Source organism: Atractosteus spatula, chromosome 17 (genome assembly GCF_055471065.1).
Source record: "Atractosteus spatula isolate fAtrSpa1 chromosome 17, fAtrSpa1.hap1, whole genome shotgun sequence".
Lineage (NCBI taxonomy): Eukaryota > Metazoa > Chordata > Actinopteri > Semionotiformes > Lepisosteidae > Atractosteus > Atractosteus spatula.
The window spans coordinates 14,934,891-14,949,666 of NC_142722.1; the positions used below are offsets into that span (position 1 = coordinate 14,934,891).

Here is a 14,776-nt window from a genome sequence, read left to right on the forward strand (position 1 = left end):
GATTTTTCACCATTTTTTTCCTTGCAGATTTGTTCACGTTTTGTCAGTATAGATGAGGAGCTTCGGTGACCTCTAGTATTCAAGTCCTTTCCCAGATTCTTGATAGAATTCAAGTTGGGCTTTAATTTTGGCCTGGTCACTCAAGGATTTACCTTCTTGTTCAGAAGCCACTTTAGAGTCACTTTGACTATCTGCTTGTGGTTGTTGTTCCATTTGGACATGAGTCTTTGCCAAGTTTTTTTCTAGGTCAAGCTGGTTCTCCAGAAGCGTTTGCTTATTTGGTTCAATTTGTTGTTCCTGACAGCTCAGTACCTGCTGCTGAAAAGTATCCCCATAAGATGATACTACCACAACCGTGCTATCGGGATGGTATTACATGGGTGATGAGCTGTGTTGCTGTTTGTGCCAGGCACATTGCTGTGTGTTCAGGCCAAAGAGTTCAATTTTTGTTTCATCAGGCAAGAATCTTTTGCAACATGGTCTGCGGATCTACCCGATAAAGCTAATGCTGTTCACTTTTGTCTAGCTGCTCTCATTTGGTCTCTCATAGAGGCTGAATCTGTATAGAGCTGGAGATTGCTGTCCTTGGACAGGTTATCCCATCTCCGCAGCTCTGTAGTTCTGTCTGCATGCTCATTGAGTTCCTGGTCACTTCTCTGAGCACGATCCTTCTTGCCTGGTTGCTCAGTTTGGGAGGACGGCCTGCACTAAGAAGAGTCTGGTGATTCTGTATTCTTTCTGTTTCCTAAAGATAACCTGACTGTGCTCCGGGGAACATTGAATACCCTTGATATGTATTTATTCCACTCCCTTAGATCTGTGCATCTTCACAATTCTATCTAAAGTTGTAAGAAACAGCTCATTGGTACTGATGGTGGAGTTTCTCAAGCGAGGTGAATACTTTCTGAAGGCACTATGCATTGAGATCATAACAGTGCTGCTGAGACAAAGGAAAATGAGAACAAACTAGTAAAAACTTTTCATTGTAAAAATAGTATCTTCCAGAATGAGCAACTTCACCTATCAAGGATGTACCACCATTACTATTGAATAAAATAGCCCTGATGCTATAAAAGTGTTTTATGAACTGTATGAGCAAATTAAAGAAAAGGCATGACTCTGACTCAAACATGCCAGTAAATCCTGTTTTATGAGCTGGAAAATATAGTATGTTTCCTGTTTTAGAAAACTGTGTGTCAGGTTTAATATTTGCAATTATAAGTGAGTTTACATAGCCCAGTGAAAGAAGTGTTGATCATCTAAGCAAAAAAGATAAATTGTCTTGTTTAAAACTGCAAAATGTTTTGAAATACTTTTGAAAGGTATTGCAGATGTGACTATATTGCCATAATTGATTCTTTAATACATTTACCTTGAGGTATTCATTGGAGTGTTTAGGCGATATGTTGAGCATTGAAGTGTAGGCTACACAGCAAAGGAGTTCATGAATTAAAACGGCAGAAAAGCATTCAATTCCTGTCGGAGTTAATGGGGAGCTATGCAGTGACACTCAATTGACAAGTGTGCAAATGGTCCCTTTCCCACTTAACAAATATGCTCAGCAGTTTTCAGAGTGAACTGTTTTGTTTTTCCCACTGCAAATGTGTACTGAGAACTCCTGGAAATATTCTGCTCACACTTTTTGACTGTAACGAGAACATTCCATTTAGTGTTAAAATTCCTCAGTTCCAACATATCACAAAACATACAAATAGTTTGAGACCTTCAAATGTGCAGGACTAAAAATGGAGAAGACCCCATTGGGACTTCATAGTGCCAAATAAATTTTTACTCCATCTTTTTTAAATTTTACTGTTATCCTTAAGCAGGTCTGTCATCTTGAGGCCAAGACCTGGTTTAAACAACATTCCTGCAGGAAGTTAATAGCTTATTTCTTTCTTTTCAGTGCCCTTACATGCATTAAATATGAACATTTAAACTGTTGTTGGTCCTGTGAGAATAATGGATTTTATTAGAGAATATATTCTCTGCTGCAGTCTTATCTATCAGAAAACATGGGTATATCAAATTATTTTGTAAGTTTTACTTGCTAAAAGGTAAACAAGCTTTCTTTACAAACGACAGCATCATGATATGCTAAATATGAACTGCCACTGATGTAGATCACCATAAAGACAGGACAGAATTGTATTAGATTTAGAAAACAATACCGTTTGATCTTTATTTAAAAAAATGTATTGTATACTTAAACTAATGTTTCCTCCAAAGTATGATGTCATGTCATCTGCTGCTTTTGTAAGACTGATAATTCTTCCTCCTGATACTTGAGGTTGTTTGTGCATTGGGAGCCTGAAATTCTTAATGCATCTTCTCTGCAGGCAGCTCCAGTGGTGCTCTACTAGTTGTGCTTCAGTTCCTGGGATTATTGACCAGTGTGGGCTGCTCCATTTGGATCACTGCCCTCCTGGCTGTAGAGCACAGTATGCCTTCAGGTTTGAGGCTTTTAGAAGATGAGCTGCTTTGACCTCGCCTTGTTTTGAGTTTCCTTTTACTGGATGATAAGATAAAATGAGCACTGCCCTAAAATTGCAAAAACAGCAGACTTGCTTTTATGTACCTTGTTTGATCACTTAAGAGTCTTGCCAAGGCCACTAGTAACTGCGCCTGTGTTAAATACAAAAACTGATATGTTTTGGAATTATTCTCTTAGCACTACACATCTCCCAATTTGTATATTACGAGTGCATTAAAGTATCAATATTGTTGTACTGTTAAAAACGAAAATCATCTTCCTTTTAACAGATTGTGATGATAAAGCCTTTTATTCAATACACTCTTCAGCCTAAGTGGTGGATCAAGATAGACAGCAATTCTGATACTTTTTAAGTTAAATCTTTCTAGATGCACCTTAAGCACATCAGGAACAATACGTTTTTTTTTTGTCAGCATTAATATGTCATTTTTGGAGACGATCCAGAAAATGTTTCATGGAGATCTGCACTGAAATAGAAGCAATTCGATTGCTATATAGCATTAGAAAGACATTTAGATACAGATATTGACAAGAGACAGCTTTCACAGTCTCCAGTTTCAAAGCTACAAATAGCTCCCGAGTCAGTATGTGGAGTGTAATTAATCCATTCCACCCCTGTCCACTTGGAGAAAGACTAATTGGTTTGATTTTAAACTGATTTTTATAAGAATTTAAAATAATTAAAAATGCAGTAGGCTACACATTCCTTGAACTCAAACTAAACTGTAATTGGTTATTAACCATAAGGACAATTACACAAAACTGATGCCTTTCTTGTTGTTTTCTAAAGGACTGTGAATGTTGTATGGAAAACATTTGGCTAATGCTATAATGCTTCATTGTCATTTGCATTGTGTGAACAATGTTCCAGCTGGTACCTGTCACATTTTGTATAAGTGGCTTGTAACGTTTCACCATTCATTCCTGCTGATTCATGGATGTGTGATCTCTGGCTGTCGAAGGGAGGTCATTTTAGTTGTGTTTGTGTTTGTTTGAGAGTATGGCTAAATCCTTTGCTGTGAAGAATCTAGACTGGCCTGCTTCACATGGGTGTATTATATACATGTATATGTAAAAATCAGCTCTTTATTAAGAGTTCTGTGTCCTTAAAACTAGGACATTGGAAACAGGACCACATGTGTACGTCTTCCCCCAACAAAGAAGGGGTTGGTAAACCTCTTTAGGCATCTGCTTGTATTTTGTTCTGTGGAGCCGAGCTGTACATTATTATGTAATGTTTAGGTGCACAATGTGTAGAATCCGGTGCACTGTTTGATCTAAAAATGTCTAATTCACATCAGTATAGGTCGCATCGGTTTGGAGATCAGGAAAAAGTCTAGGGTCTGCATTAATTTCCATTAATGACAAGCTCTTGATTAAAGTGGATTTACAACACTTGGTCCTGTATTAGTATGGTTGCTTATCCTTCATTATGGTATGCACCCTAAGTTTGAAATCAAACTAAACCCAGTAAAAACAATGGCAATATTTTTAACAGAAATAGTTACTGAAGTAATAGGGAAATGTAGTATATCATGACAGAAAGCATAGTGCATGTGACTGGTGTTTGCGGCCAGTTTGTGCCGTCCTTCAGACTGTGCTTTAGGATTAATTTAATCTGGGTAGCATTATTTGTGTTTAACTTTGTAATTGTAACATTGTCATCTCATGCTTGACTTAGAAATAACAACAAGTTAGTAATTGACTCATATTTGGAAAATTCTTATCACTAGCAACACTGAAGGCCCTGTATTTAACCTCATGAAGCCTTCAGGTGACTAAGCTTAGAAGAAGTCCATAGTAAGTTTCATCCAAACAACTATTTTCAATTTCAATTTGAAATGAGCTTGCAGTGAACGTCTGTTTGTATCCCAGTTTCTTGACTGTGTGAGAAACCAAGTTGATCACCGTTTTCTCTATTGTACGGAAAAGCCGAGCATGCAGTACGTGACTTATTTTCAAATCGAATGGTTTGGGTCTTCCCCTCTCTTTGGCTCCAAAGAGTGCAGTGAAGCCATAGTCGAGTGTATACTTGAGCATCAGACTGTAAGAACAGTTTAAAAGGAGGAGGCCCACCTAGCTTGTTTAGGAGTTAGTAGATAATTAACCTGTTTCTCATCCAGCTATTTCTTTAAAGTAGCCTGGATGTACTGTAGGCATCACTGACATGGCTGTTCCAGACTCCCACAACCCTATGAGAAGGAAGTGCCTCCTGTTCTCAGTTTTAAATGCCTGTCCCTGTATTTTTCACTTATGCTCCCTGGTTTATGTTTCACTGTTGATTCTGGAGAAGTCCTCTCTCTCGACTTTATCGTGCCCTTGAGGATTTTAAATAGTTATATCTGGTCCCCTCATCTTCTCTGTACAAGGCTAAAAAGGTTAATTTCCCTCATCTTGTCAGTGTAGGACATTCCCTTAACCTTAATGTATCTGTTTGCTTTTCTCTGCATTGATGTCAGAGCTACAGCATATTTTTTTACAACTTGATGGCAAGAAATGCCAAAATGTTCTGAGATCTTACGAGACAAAATAAAATTTGTCTAGAAGATGTGAAAAGGGTTTTTTGTTGACATCATTAACAAGTTGCCTCTTCTAGCTTAGCATTTCCTCTTTTGCATTTACCGTACATTTTGTGCTGCCTCCATGCAAAGGCCTGTCCTTGCCCACATCGTCGTGAATCTCAATTGCAGCCTCTGTGGTAAATGATATGCCGAACCTATGCCTCCTGAAGTGCCTTGGTCCAGAAACCATGCATCAGACTGCTAGCCCACGGGGTCATACATCCTGCCTGTGAGCAGCATGGCAGGATAATGTGTGGTGCAGGTGTGACAGTGGTGTGATCGCGATAGTTGTGACAGAGGGCTCACTTACTGGAGCGTGAAAAAGCACCTGACTGCAGTGGCCTCTGTGTCTGAACTAGTCTGCATGAAAAGAGCATGCCCCACCTCGGTCCTTGAACTCTCTTGGGTCAGTAAGTGTGCTTTTTGTCTTCTTTTCTTGTAGGCCAACTTCTGCATTCTACCACTTCCTGTGCTAAACCATTTTAAGTCTGCCTTGCTTTTCTATTCTGGGTGCATTAGTTTTCAGTTTGCCATGGAAATACAAAGTGACTAAGACGTGTGTAGGGAAATCGAGGATCCTGATGGCCAGGCCAAGCGGTGGCTAGATGGGGAACTGGCAAGAGAGTTTAGGCTCTTAAAACCTGTGGCTGCATCGTACAGTCTACATTAAGCCTTGCTTTGTCAGGGTTGTGCAGCAAATCCCTGACCTGTCTTCCTGTAGGTTATTGTCACGTAAACGGGTCCTCTAATACTGTAACTAGAAATGTAATCTTCCACAGTCTGAGTGGGAGGAAATGAATGCAAAGCCCAGCACCTCGAGTGCCAAAGACCTTTGCAAAATGGCATGATGTCTTACCCCACTAAAGGTTAATGCCTTGCCTTTATTTGATGCTTTTCATTTCAGTTATCCTTTGTGATATATTATTTTAAATATCATAGATAATGTGTTTAGCTTTTAAGCAGACTGTTTTTGAATGTAACAGGTGAAATACTCTCTTCTCTCACAGACCAAAGCATTAACTCTGGTCTTTCAGACGATTCAGTTTGAATATGAATTTGTGTTAATATGCACCTTTACCACTCTGTTTAATACAGGAAAAGGGAAGAGACAAGAATTTGCTGCAAGAAGTGAACAAAATCAGTAAATCTCCTAATATAAAGATCAGATCAGTAAAAAGACATTCACCATCTGGAAATTGTTGGATAGGGGATTAATGTAGAGTGCCGACATCTTAATCCCATGTCATTTGTGCTGTCTGCTAACATAAGTAGACATACCAACTGTGAATTGTTCATAATTGCTGTTGATGGATTTGTAATACAAGTTAGTTTTTCCCTTGGTTACATGTAACAGTTTACATATGTAATGGGTTGATCATTATTCTCTTTCCGCATAATCTTTAAACTTGTTACTAAAGCTTCCCCATATTAACTCTGCTGTGTTTGGACAGGGTGACACAAAATGAATTCATTCACTAACTTTTATGCCTCAAAATGTGAGTCCGATTTGGTTTTTGTTTACATATGACACATGCCCAGGCCCTGCTAATAGTAGCCCATGCTTTACATTGACATTGTGATGGGTTAGTGGAGTGGTCTCCAGTATCTGCTTCACTGTAACATGAGGACAGTAATGCAGCCCTAATTCATTTCATTCCCTCTTGCTTGGCGCCATCTCACTTTGCTGAAGAAGACTGCTGGCTGAGCGGTATGGGAGAGAGAAATGGTGAAGTGAGAATATCTGGTAGTGCTGGCCTCCAAAGGGCACAGGCCGTTAACATCAGTCTGAGTAGGATTATTTCAAACGCTGTATCTCAAGCAGTGTACTGAAAAAGCACACATGAAAAGGAACCGTGGCAGGTCTAGGGTCATCCAAGGGATTTTGTTTTGCAGTAGTTAGTCCTTCTAGAAAGAAAAATCAAAGAATGAGTAAATGCCCCTCTGCAAGGAATATTTTTATTTGCATCATTTCCCCCAGAACATGAAATAAAATCTCATGGTGTTATTATATCTGTGTGTTCTACGGGTTTGGTGTAACTATGTTCAATGTTCTTATTCTAGAGAGAGGGTGAATATGGCTAGAGGCTGATTTCTCAGTTGATTATTGTGTTTGTAGAAAACCTCCTTTTTTAAGGATTGAATGTGCTTGTTTACAAATATTTTCTGCTTTCCTCACGGACTTGTGGATTAATATCAGCAGCTCCCAGTTTGTTTTTGAGAGATGCTTAATTCCTTATTTTTTATTCTCTACTATAACATGATCTGGTGATAATTTTTGTGAACTTTCACTAGTCTTCAAGTACAGCCTACGTTTCTCTCCAGTCTCTGAATCACCTCAGCTCTCAAGTAGTTGATGACTTCCTCCTGTTTTGCATTTGATGTGGTCAAAATAAAAAGGTCTTTTATTCTTTGCACTCTGTGATATGTCTGCTTAGTGCTTAGACATCATGGGTTTTATTTTTGTGTGCTCTGGCTAATCTTAAGAATAAATGTTTTGCAATGTCTCTGTATATCTAAGTCTGATACAATTATTTCTGTCTTGTGTGGTGTTAGGTCCCCAACTGGGTTTACCAGTTTGTCTCTTTGTAGTTTGCTTACCTAAAATCACAGAATTGTTCTTGATTTCTAGGCTGTGATATATTTAGTTTCCCTGCCTCAAATTTAATCATAACGTAATTGCCTATTCTCAATCTTGTGTTATACAGTATGTGGAATGCATATCCTTACCTCACGTTTCAGTGTGAAAGGATGCAAGCGTTTTGAAGAATGCTAGCCTTGATTGCACTTGGGTGGAGCTGGATTGATCGGGAACTGGATTTCCACATAGACCAAGCCAGTTTCACAGAGCTTTCCAGGAAGGTTAATGCTGATTGCAGGAGAGGTGTGTCTCTCAAGCCAGGAGGTTACAGGGGTCCCTGTTAAATGGAGATTGGTGTGAGCTCTGGCTAGGTACAGTAACTCTTGGTTAATTGTGCCTCATGTGTTGGGGAATCCTGGTCACAGTCAAATAGTGACATGGCCGTGGTGTGAGTTCATGATAACAGGGGATGTGGAGCAACTGGCATTTTTATTTTACCATTTGTTGTCTTGGTCTTTTACAGAACTTCAAACAATTATAGTTCTGTTTCTGTGTACAATATTGCTAAACATATTTGTGATATTAAGTACATTGTTTGCTGTCTTATTTTTAATTGATTCTGATCTAATTTACCTAACAAACTATAGGTATTTATTCCTGTATGCATAGCACAAGCTTCTCATTACTAGGATTTCTTGCATTCTAATAATTTGAAATGCAGTTTCTATTTATGGCACAACTGAAAGATTCAGTGCATTCCCTGAGCAGTGCAGCTGTAATTACTGTTAACAGTTCTGTTGTTTTGCTTCTTTATGTGTTCTGCTTGTCATATTTACTGCTTAGGTTTTTGCTTTCTAATTGTTCTTTGAAAAAAGACTTCTCAGAGCTGACTGGCTGTGCAGGCTGCCCTGAGCACTGCCACCCCTGTAGACTGCACAGACCTGTGCAGCACTCTTGTGCTTGTAGTGTGGCAGTAATTTACACCCACTGTGGAGAGGTTCAAATCAGGAAACAAGGAGCAATCCAATTATTCTTTGGAAACCGTTTGTTTCAGTAGAACCACTGGTTTAAGGAATGCCACAGTTGTGATAAGTTGGAATGGAATCAATATGAAATGTGTGTGCTAAATGTTGTAATGGATTTTTTAAAAGCCCGACAAGCCTTGGGCATAAACTAAATCAATAATAATAAAATGTTGGTTAAGTACAACTTCTCTTTGGTTAATTACCAAAGTTACAGATTTAACCATTTACACGTGATATAGTCATTTTTCTTTGTGTAACATAATCAAAATAATGTTGAATTTCATAGGAGTCCAGCATATTCGTTTTGTTTTCTAACTAAAAATTAAGTAGTGAAGTTTAATGTGAGTTAAGCCTTCAAACCGCTACACAGTAGCTGTATTTTTATAGGTGTGATTTGAATTGAAAGCTTTCTTTTGGCACTAAAGCATTATGGGAATGACTGCTGGAAACTGATAGCACAGTGATTGGTCAGTTCAGCAGGATTTGTTCAGCTCTAGGGTGAAGCGGTCATACGTATAGTAGTTGACTTCTGCTGAAACAATTTAAAGAAAATTCATAGAATACAAATACCTGTAGCGAATCAGGTGTTCTTTTTCATATAAAGTGCAGTGATAATAATGTTCAACAGGCTGTTAATACATCGCATTTGTCTAAATAAGCTGCTATTTCCAGTGCTCATGATCTCGGAAAGCTGTTGCACTGTTGCAGGAAGGTGCTGACCACTTTTCAAAGGAGTGACTTTTGAAATAGTCTTTCTCTACACCATTTTGCTGTTGAGCTGATTAAAATAACTTTGTAATGTAAATCTAATTGTGACTTGTGACAAGTTGAAATGGTTCTTTGACAAAAAAGTATTTAAAAAGCACTTTCTTTGTCCTGTATTCTTCATTGTGTTGATTTTTTTCCCCCGCCTTTTCCTCATGTCTTCAGCAGTGTTTCTCTTGTGCAGTGAGGCTGTGGGTTAGTAGGATTTTAAATTTAATCTGTGACTGTTAATTTGAGAATGTTCAAATGCTAAACTTCTTCAGACACTTCTTGTTTTTTATGCTTGTTAAATTTAAAATATAATGAAATACCTTAAGTACTTCACGGCGTTTTGCAGTAAACCCCTCTGCACAAGATGATGTAATGTGCCTGATCTTGCACGGCACACTGAGGAAGTTGAAAAAGGTGAAGTAATTTGAGAATCGAGAGTTATCTGCTGATTGTCGCCGTCTTACTTTCCCGAAGGGAAAAGGGACAAAGAAATTTCAGTTTCAAGACGATAGAGAAATGCTCCAGCATTAATAGAATGTACCTTACTTGTCAACTTGACAGATACCCCAGTTCAAAGGAATGAGTGCAGGCCAGGGTTTCTTGGTTGCTGAGGTCTGATCCCAGGATCCGCTGACATCTTAAGGCCGTAGTGAAAGGGTTTAACTGATCAAGTTACACCTTAATTGGATAAGATATATCAGTGTAGAGCGTTTTCATATAGACATGGCTATCTTCTGTATCATAGCACAAACAAGCATCAGTACTGCATTCTGATGGGTAGGGGCCCTTATTATATACCCTTTGAATGGAATCTTTCCTAGTTTAATAAGTAAATTAGGAAAAAGTTAATTATCAAGTAGCTATAACTTCTATTCTACTTCTATAATATTTTCCTAAGAATTACTGTGTTAAGATTTCCTAAGAGTTCAAAGTCCATGGTGGGGGAAAAACAAATATTTGCAATCGCAAAGGCTACCTAATGGAATACTGTATGTTGTAAAAACTTGCTGCATTTTGCTTTTAAATTCTAGTGCTAATTTGTTCTGTGAAAAGTCACAGGTTGTTGAAAAGTGCCTGGTTTAAGGTGCAGTTAGATTTGAATTATGTTTGCATTTTATCGGAAAGTTTTTACTCGCGGTTTTATTGCCAAACTTCCAAAGCCTTTTCTTTTGGTCTCACATGGGTATTGCTGCTACCTCTTTTTTGACTGCTCTGCTGCCCCTCAAATCCCTGTGCTTGTAACATTTCAAGGCTGAGACCAGGTCTAGTTTTTAAGTGCTTGATATTGGGTCATAATAGGACTGAAACATTGAAACATTTTTGTGAGAAGTTTCCTGCCTCCTGAAACTGAACAAGACCAGCTGTGTTAGTTTTGAGAAGCTCCAGTTTCTTATTTTAGATGTGTTGGTTAGATGGCTCTGCTTGGACTCAGTGTATTTTTTACTGGTTGTCTTGCACATCATTTCTGTAAGGGGAAAGTGTAACAGGTTTCCAGAGGATCTGGTTTAATTAATGCCTGATCTACTAACCTTGTGAAATGTGAGCTTTGTGAAAAGTGAAATGCGGACCATTGGCAAGGCACTAATGTGAGGCAAACTGATGAACTGAAGTCCGCTTCAGCCCAACAAACTCAAAACATGGTTTGATCATTGGTGTGGTGCCACTGGGCCTGATATCATATGATGTGTTGTGCAACACAAACTAACGCCAAGAAAGCTTTAGTTCCTTTCTTTTTTCTCTAGAGGGAATCTTGGCTATGAAATCGCAGATCCTTGGTGAGTTGGTAGTTGTGCAGGTCAGAGGATGAAAGCTGGCAATGCTTTTTGGAGATTTCACACCCGTTTCTGCGGATGTCACAGTCTGTGTGGGGAACTGAACAGACGTGCTCCAAATGTGTGGGCACTTCCAGTGACGATCCCCAATCTCTCCGGCAGATCCTGACGTTCGAGACCAAGAACCCGGTGGAGCTGGCGGAGAAGCTGCGGGCCGTGTGCGGGAACCAGAGCAACGCCTACGCGCGGCTGCTGGAGTACCGGCTGAACGCGCTGCGGGGGCTGTGGAGCGCGCAGAGGCAGCTGGCCCTGGAGGAGCAGCAGGACCGCGAGAGCGCTGGGGACGAGGAGACGCTGGCCCTGCTCAAGCGGCAGGGCCTCCTGCAGCAGCCCGAGCAGGCGCCCTTCACCTCGCGCGTGGGCCTGCTGCTGGTCTTCCCGCTGCTGCAGTCCCAGTCCCGCAGCGACCCCGCGCTCTGCAGCGTCACGGCCGAGGTGCTGCTCGCCTGCCTGCGGGACTGCCAGCCGCTCAGCCTCACCAAGGAGCCCGCCGACTGCCTGAACGGCCTGGAGAGCCTGCTGTGCTCCTGGCTGGAGGAGCAGCCCAGCTCCCGGCAGCACGTCCCCCAGAGGCAGAAGGAGAACGCGGCTGCAGCGCTGGTCGCCCTGGCCTGCGCGAGGTAAGCGTGCTCCCGCCTTTCCAACATGTAGCATGTAGAGTGGTGCTTCGGCTTTTGGCAGTATCGGAGAAGTGCAATGATTCAGTGCTGTGCTTTCAGTTGCCATTAGTGATCAAAAGTTCTTGAGGAGGTTTTTATACATTATTACTGCAATCATGTGACATAGCTTGCAGGTTTTAAATAATCCTTGGGAAGCAAGCTGTGTTCACAGAGAACAATATAGAGACCATGGGCGTTAATATGCTACCACCAAAAGCACTGTATTTTCTGTGTGCATCCAGCTGAAACAACACTTGCTTTGCGGTTTAAATTTCAGGTTCACATACGTTTCCAATTCAGACAATCCCGATTTTTTTTGCTTTGCCTGAACCAAAAATCATTTAATTATGTAGTTGATTGTCACAATTATTGCATGCCACCTTTCTCTTTTGGAACAAACATTGTGGACTTTTGGGGAAGTGCTTAGCTCCTGTTACAGCCTGGCTTTGGGATAGATATTAATTGAACATTATCTCAATGTTCTGCTGCAATTTGTAATACATTTAAAAAAACTGACCCTGCTGAGTTCTGTACTGCCATAGATAATCAGCTAAAGCTTACTTTTTAGCTGAAGGTAGAATCAGCATGCAAGCAACAGGACTACATTTGAAATACATGTCTAATCTAAATGAAAAGAAACAAGCGTGGGGCATGCCTTATTTCAGTTCCTTTTCATAATGATGCCATTTTGCACTGTAGGTTCCAGACCAGGTCTTTCTCCAAAGACCGAATGTAGCAATTAGCACTGCTGTCTCTTTAGCACATTCACATGAAAGCAGCTTATCAAGTACAGGCATATGTTCTGCTGATGGCAGCTGTATGGTTGTCAGCTTGTCAAAACCAGAACTTCCCCTTTGTGTCCCTGTCAGGAAGCAAAGATACAGCTATTGTTTTAGAGAACTATCCAACGTAGTGTCTAAAGGGGTCTTTCCACGTAGTTTAGTTAAAATTACTAATTTGTATACAACCCTGTGTTGAAGGGTGTTGTACTCTCTTGTGCCACCTGATCTTAGAACGTCCTGTAGGAGGCAGTAAGTTTAGAACATGGCTTATTAAAATGTTATTTTAACAGGAGATAATGCAATTTTTTATTTTATTTCTGTGTTAAAGATTATTAAAGATCTTTAAAGATTATCTTTGTACAGAAAAGAAGAAAGGCTTTAGAATCAAATACTAAAGTATTGGATCTGATTTAAATGCAATGTCCCGTTTGTATGAACTCATATGCTTAAGAACTATACTAAACATTAAGGAAAAATTAAAGGGAGGTTAAAGGGAGAAGAAATATAATTGGATATTTTTCTGCCTCATAAGGTTTATCTGGAAGTCAATAAACATCTCAGTTTAACAACTTGACCAGTTTAAGTGTGTTCTTCTTGTCCTTGTCCCCAATTTTAAATGTATTTGTTGCCAAAGGGATATAGAGTTTCTTCAAAGTCTGTCTGACCTGTTTTTCAGTTTTCCTCTTGCTTTCTTCATTTTGGCTCCAGTCATTTGGGACTATTTGATTAATTGACCAACCAAATGGCTGTTAAATGTTTTTGTATATTGTACTTTTTTAAAACCTCATTGTCAGTGTTAGCAGCAGTCACTGATTTGAACTTCATGTATAATCCCTGTATTATTTATGTTGTCTAAGATGATCTCAGTCTTGGGAGTAGACACTCCAGGCTTCATGGAGATCAGAGGCAAGTGGTCTGTTATTGACTGCATTTTTTCATTATTTCATTTAGTTAAGTTTACCTTATTAAGAATTTTGACTTTTGACATTGCATAGCCTCGTGTGTTTTTTTTGATGCAGTGCCACTATACTGCGTGATCTGAGCTGAGATAACATTCAGGGTCATTTCATTTTTTAAACGCTGCTGCTTCTTGCACATACTGAACAGTATATCATCATGTGAAACCTCCCAGCCTCATCTGGTTCATACTGTATATCATCATGTGAAAACTCCCAGCCTCATCTGGTTCATACTGTATATCATCATGTGAAAACTCCCGGCCTCATCTGGTTCATACTGTATATCATCATGTGAAAACTCCCGGCCTCATTCTCACTTGCAGTTATGGAGAAATCAGGCCGAAGTTGTTTGGAAATACAGTGAAACATTTTGTCACCTGGCCTTTCATTAAATGTAATGCTCTGCTAACTCGCATGTCCTCCATTAGCCCATACAAAACCCTCCTCAAATATCCGGAATATTTCTGGATCTCCGGCTTCTTACATCTGCTTATTTCAGTAGATCTGTATGGTGCAGAGAGTGTGTACTCTGTTACTGTAAACATCTGCTGTAGTGGAAAAATAGTATATTGCCTTTGCTTGTTCTGTAAGCTTCAGAGTTATTGATTACTGGTTTTCCCCCAACTTACTGTATGTAAGGGTTAGGTTCTGCACAGCCTTACCCTAGTAGAAATTCACATTCTGTAACTCCAGCAAAGAGAACTGCAAACAATTATGTAACAGAACTTTACATGCCTTACTTTCTAGTGTCAGCCTGATTTTCCCATCACTAGAATGGTTTACAGCCACAACTAAAAGAGTAATGTTGCAAATGCACAACGGGATTTACTCTAGACAATGCATAATGCTTTGAGACGATATGCAGGTGGAACAACTGAAGCCACATCCAATGTTTACACAAAGTCAAAACGCAAAGTTTTATTTCACAGGGAAGTGCTGTGATACTTAAATCCTGAGTAACAGGCATGTTTGACTGTCAAGTGGTTCTCATTTCTCGTGGATGCTTTACAGTGACGTTTTTATTCTAGTAATGCTAGCTTTCTGTTCTGGTCTGGTTTCATTTCCAAGCTGGGTCTGCATTTAGCAAGAACGGCATGCAGCAGGCTGCAGTCTAGGCTTTAGTATTCCCA

The 14,776-nt window shown here is 39.8% G+C and overlaps 1 protein-coding gene across 4 annotated transcripts in view; it reads left to right on the top strand.

Moving 5' to 3' along the window:
• hectd4 (HECT domain containing E3 ubiquitin protein ligase 4) overlaps nucleotides 1-14,776 on the top strand; it is an 87,778-nt gene that overhangs the window by 3,848 nt on the left and 69,154 nt on the right. For all 4 annotated transcript variants that reach the window (XM_088935601.1, XM_088935602.1, XM_088935603.1 and 1 more), the window contains exon 2: nucleotides 11,349-11,866. In XM_088935601.1, coding sequence (XP_088791727.1) covers nucleotides 11,349-11,866 — 518 coding nt within the window. The remainder of the gene's footprint in view (nucleotides 1-11,348; nucleotides 11,867-14,776) is intronic.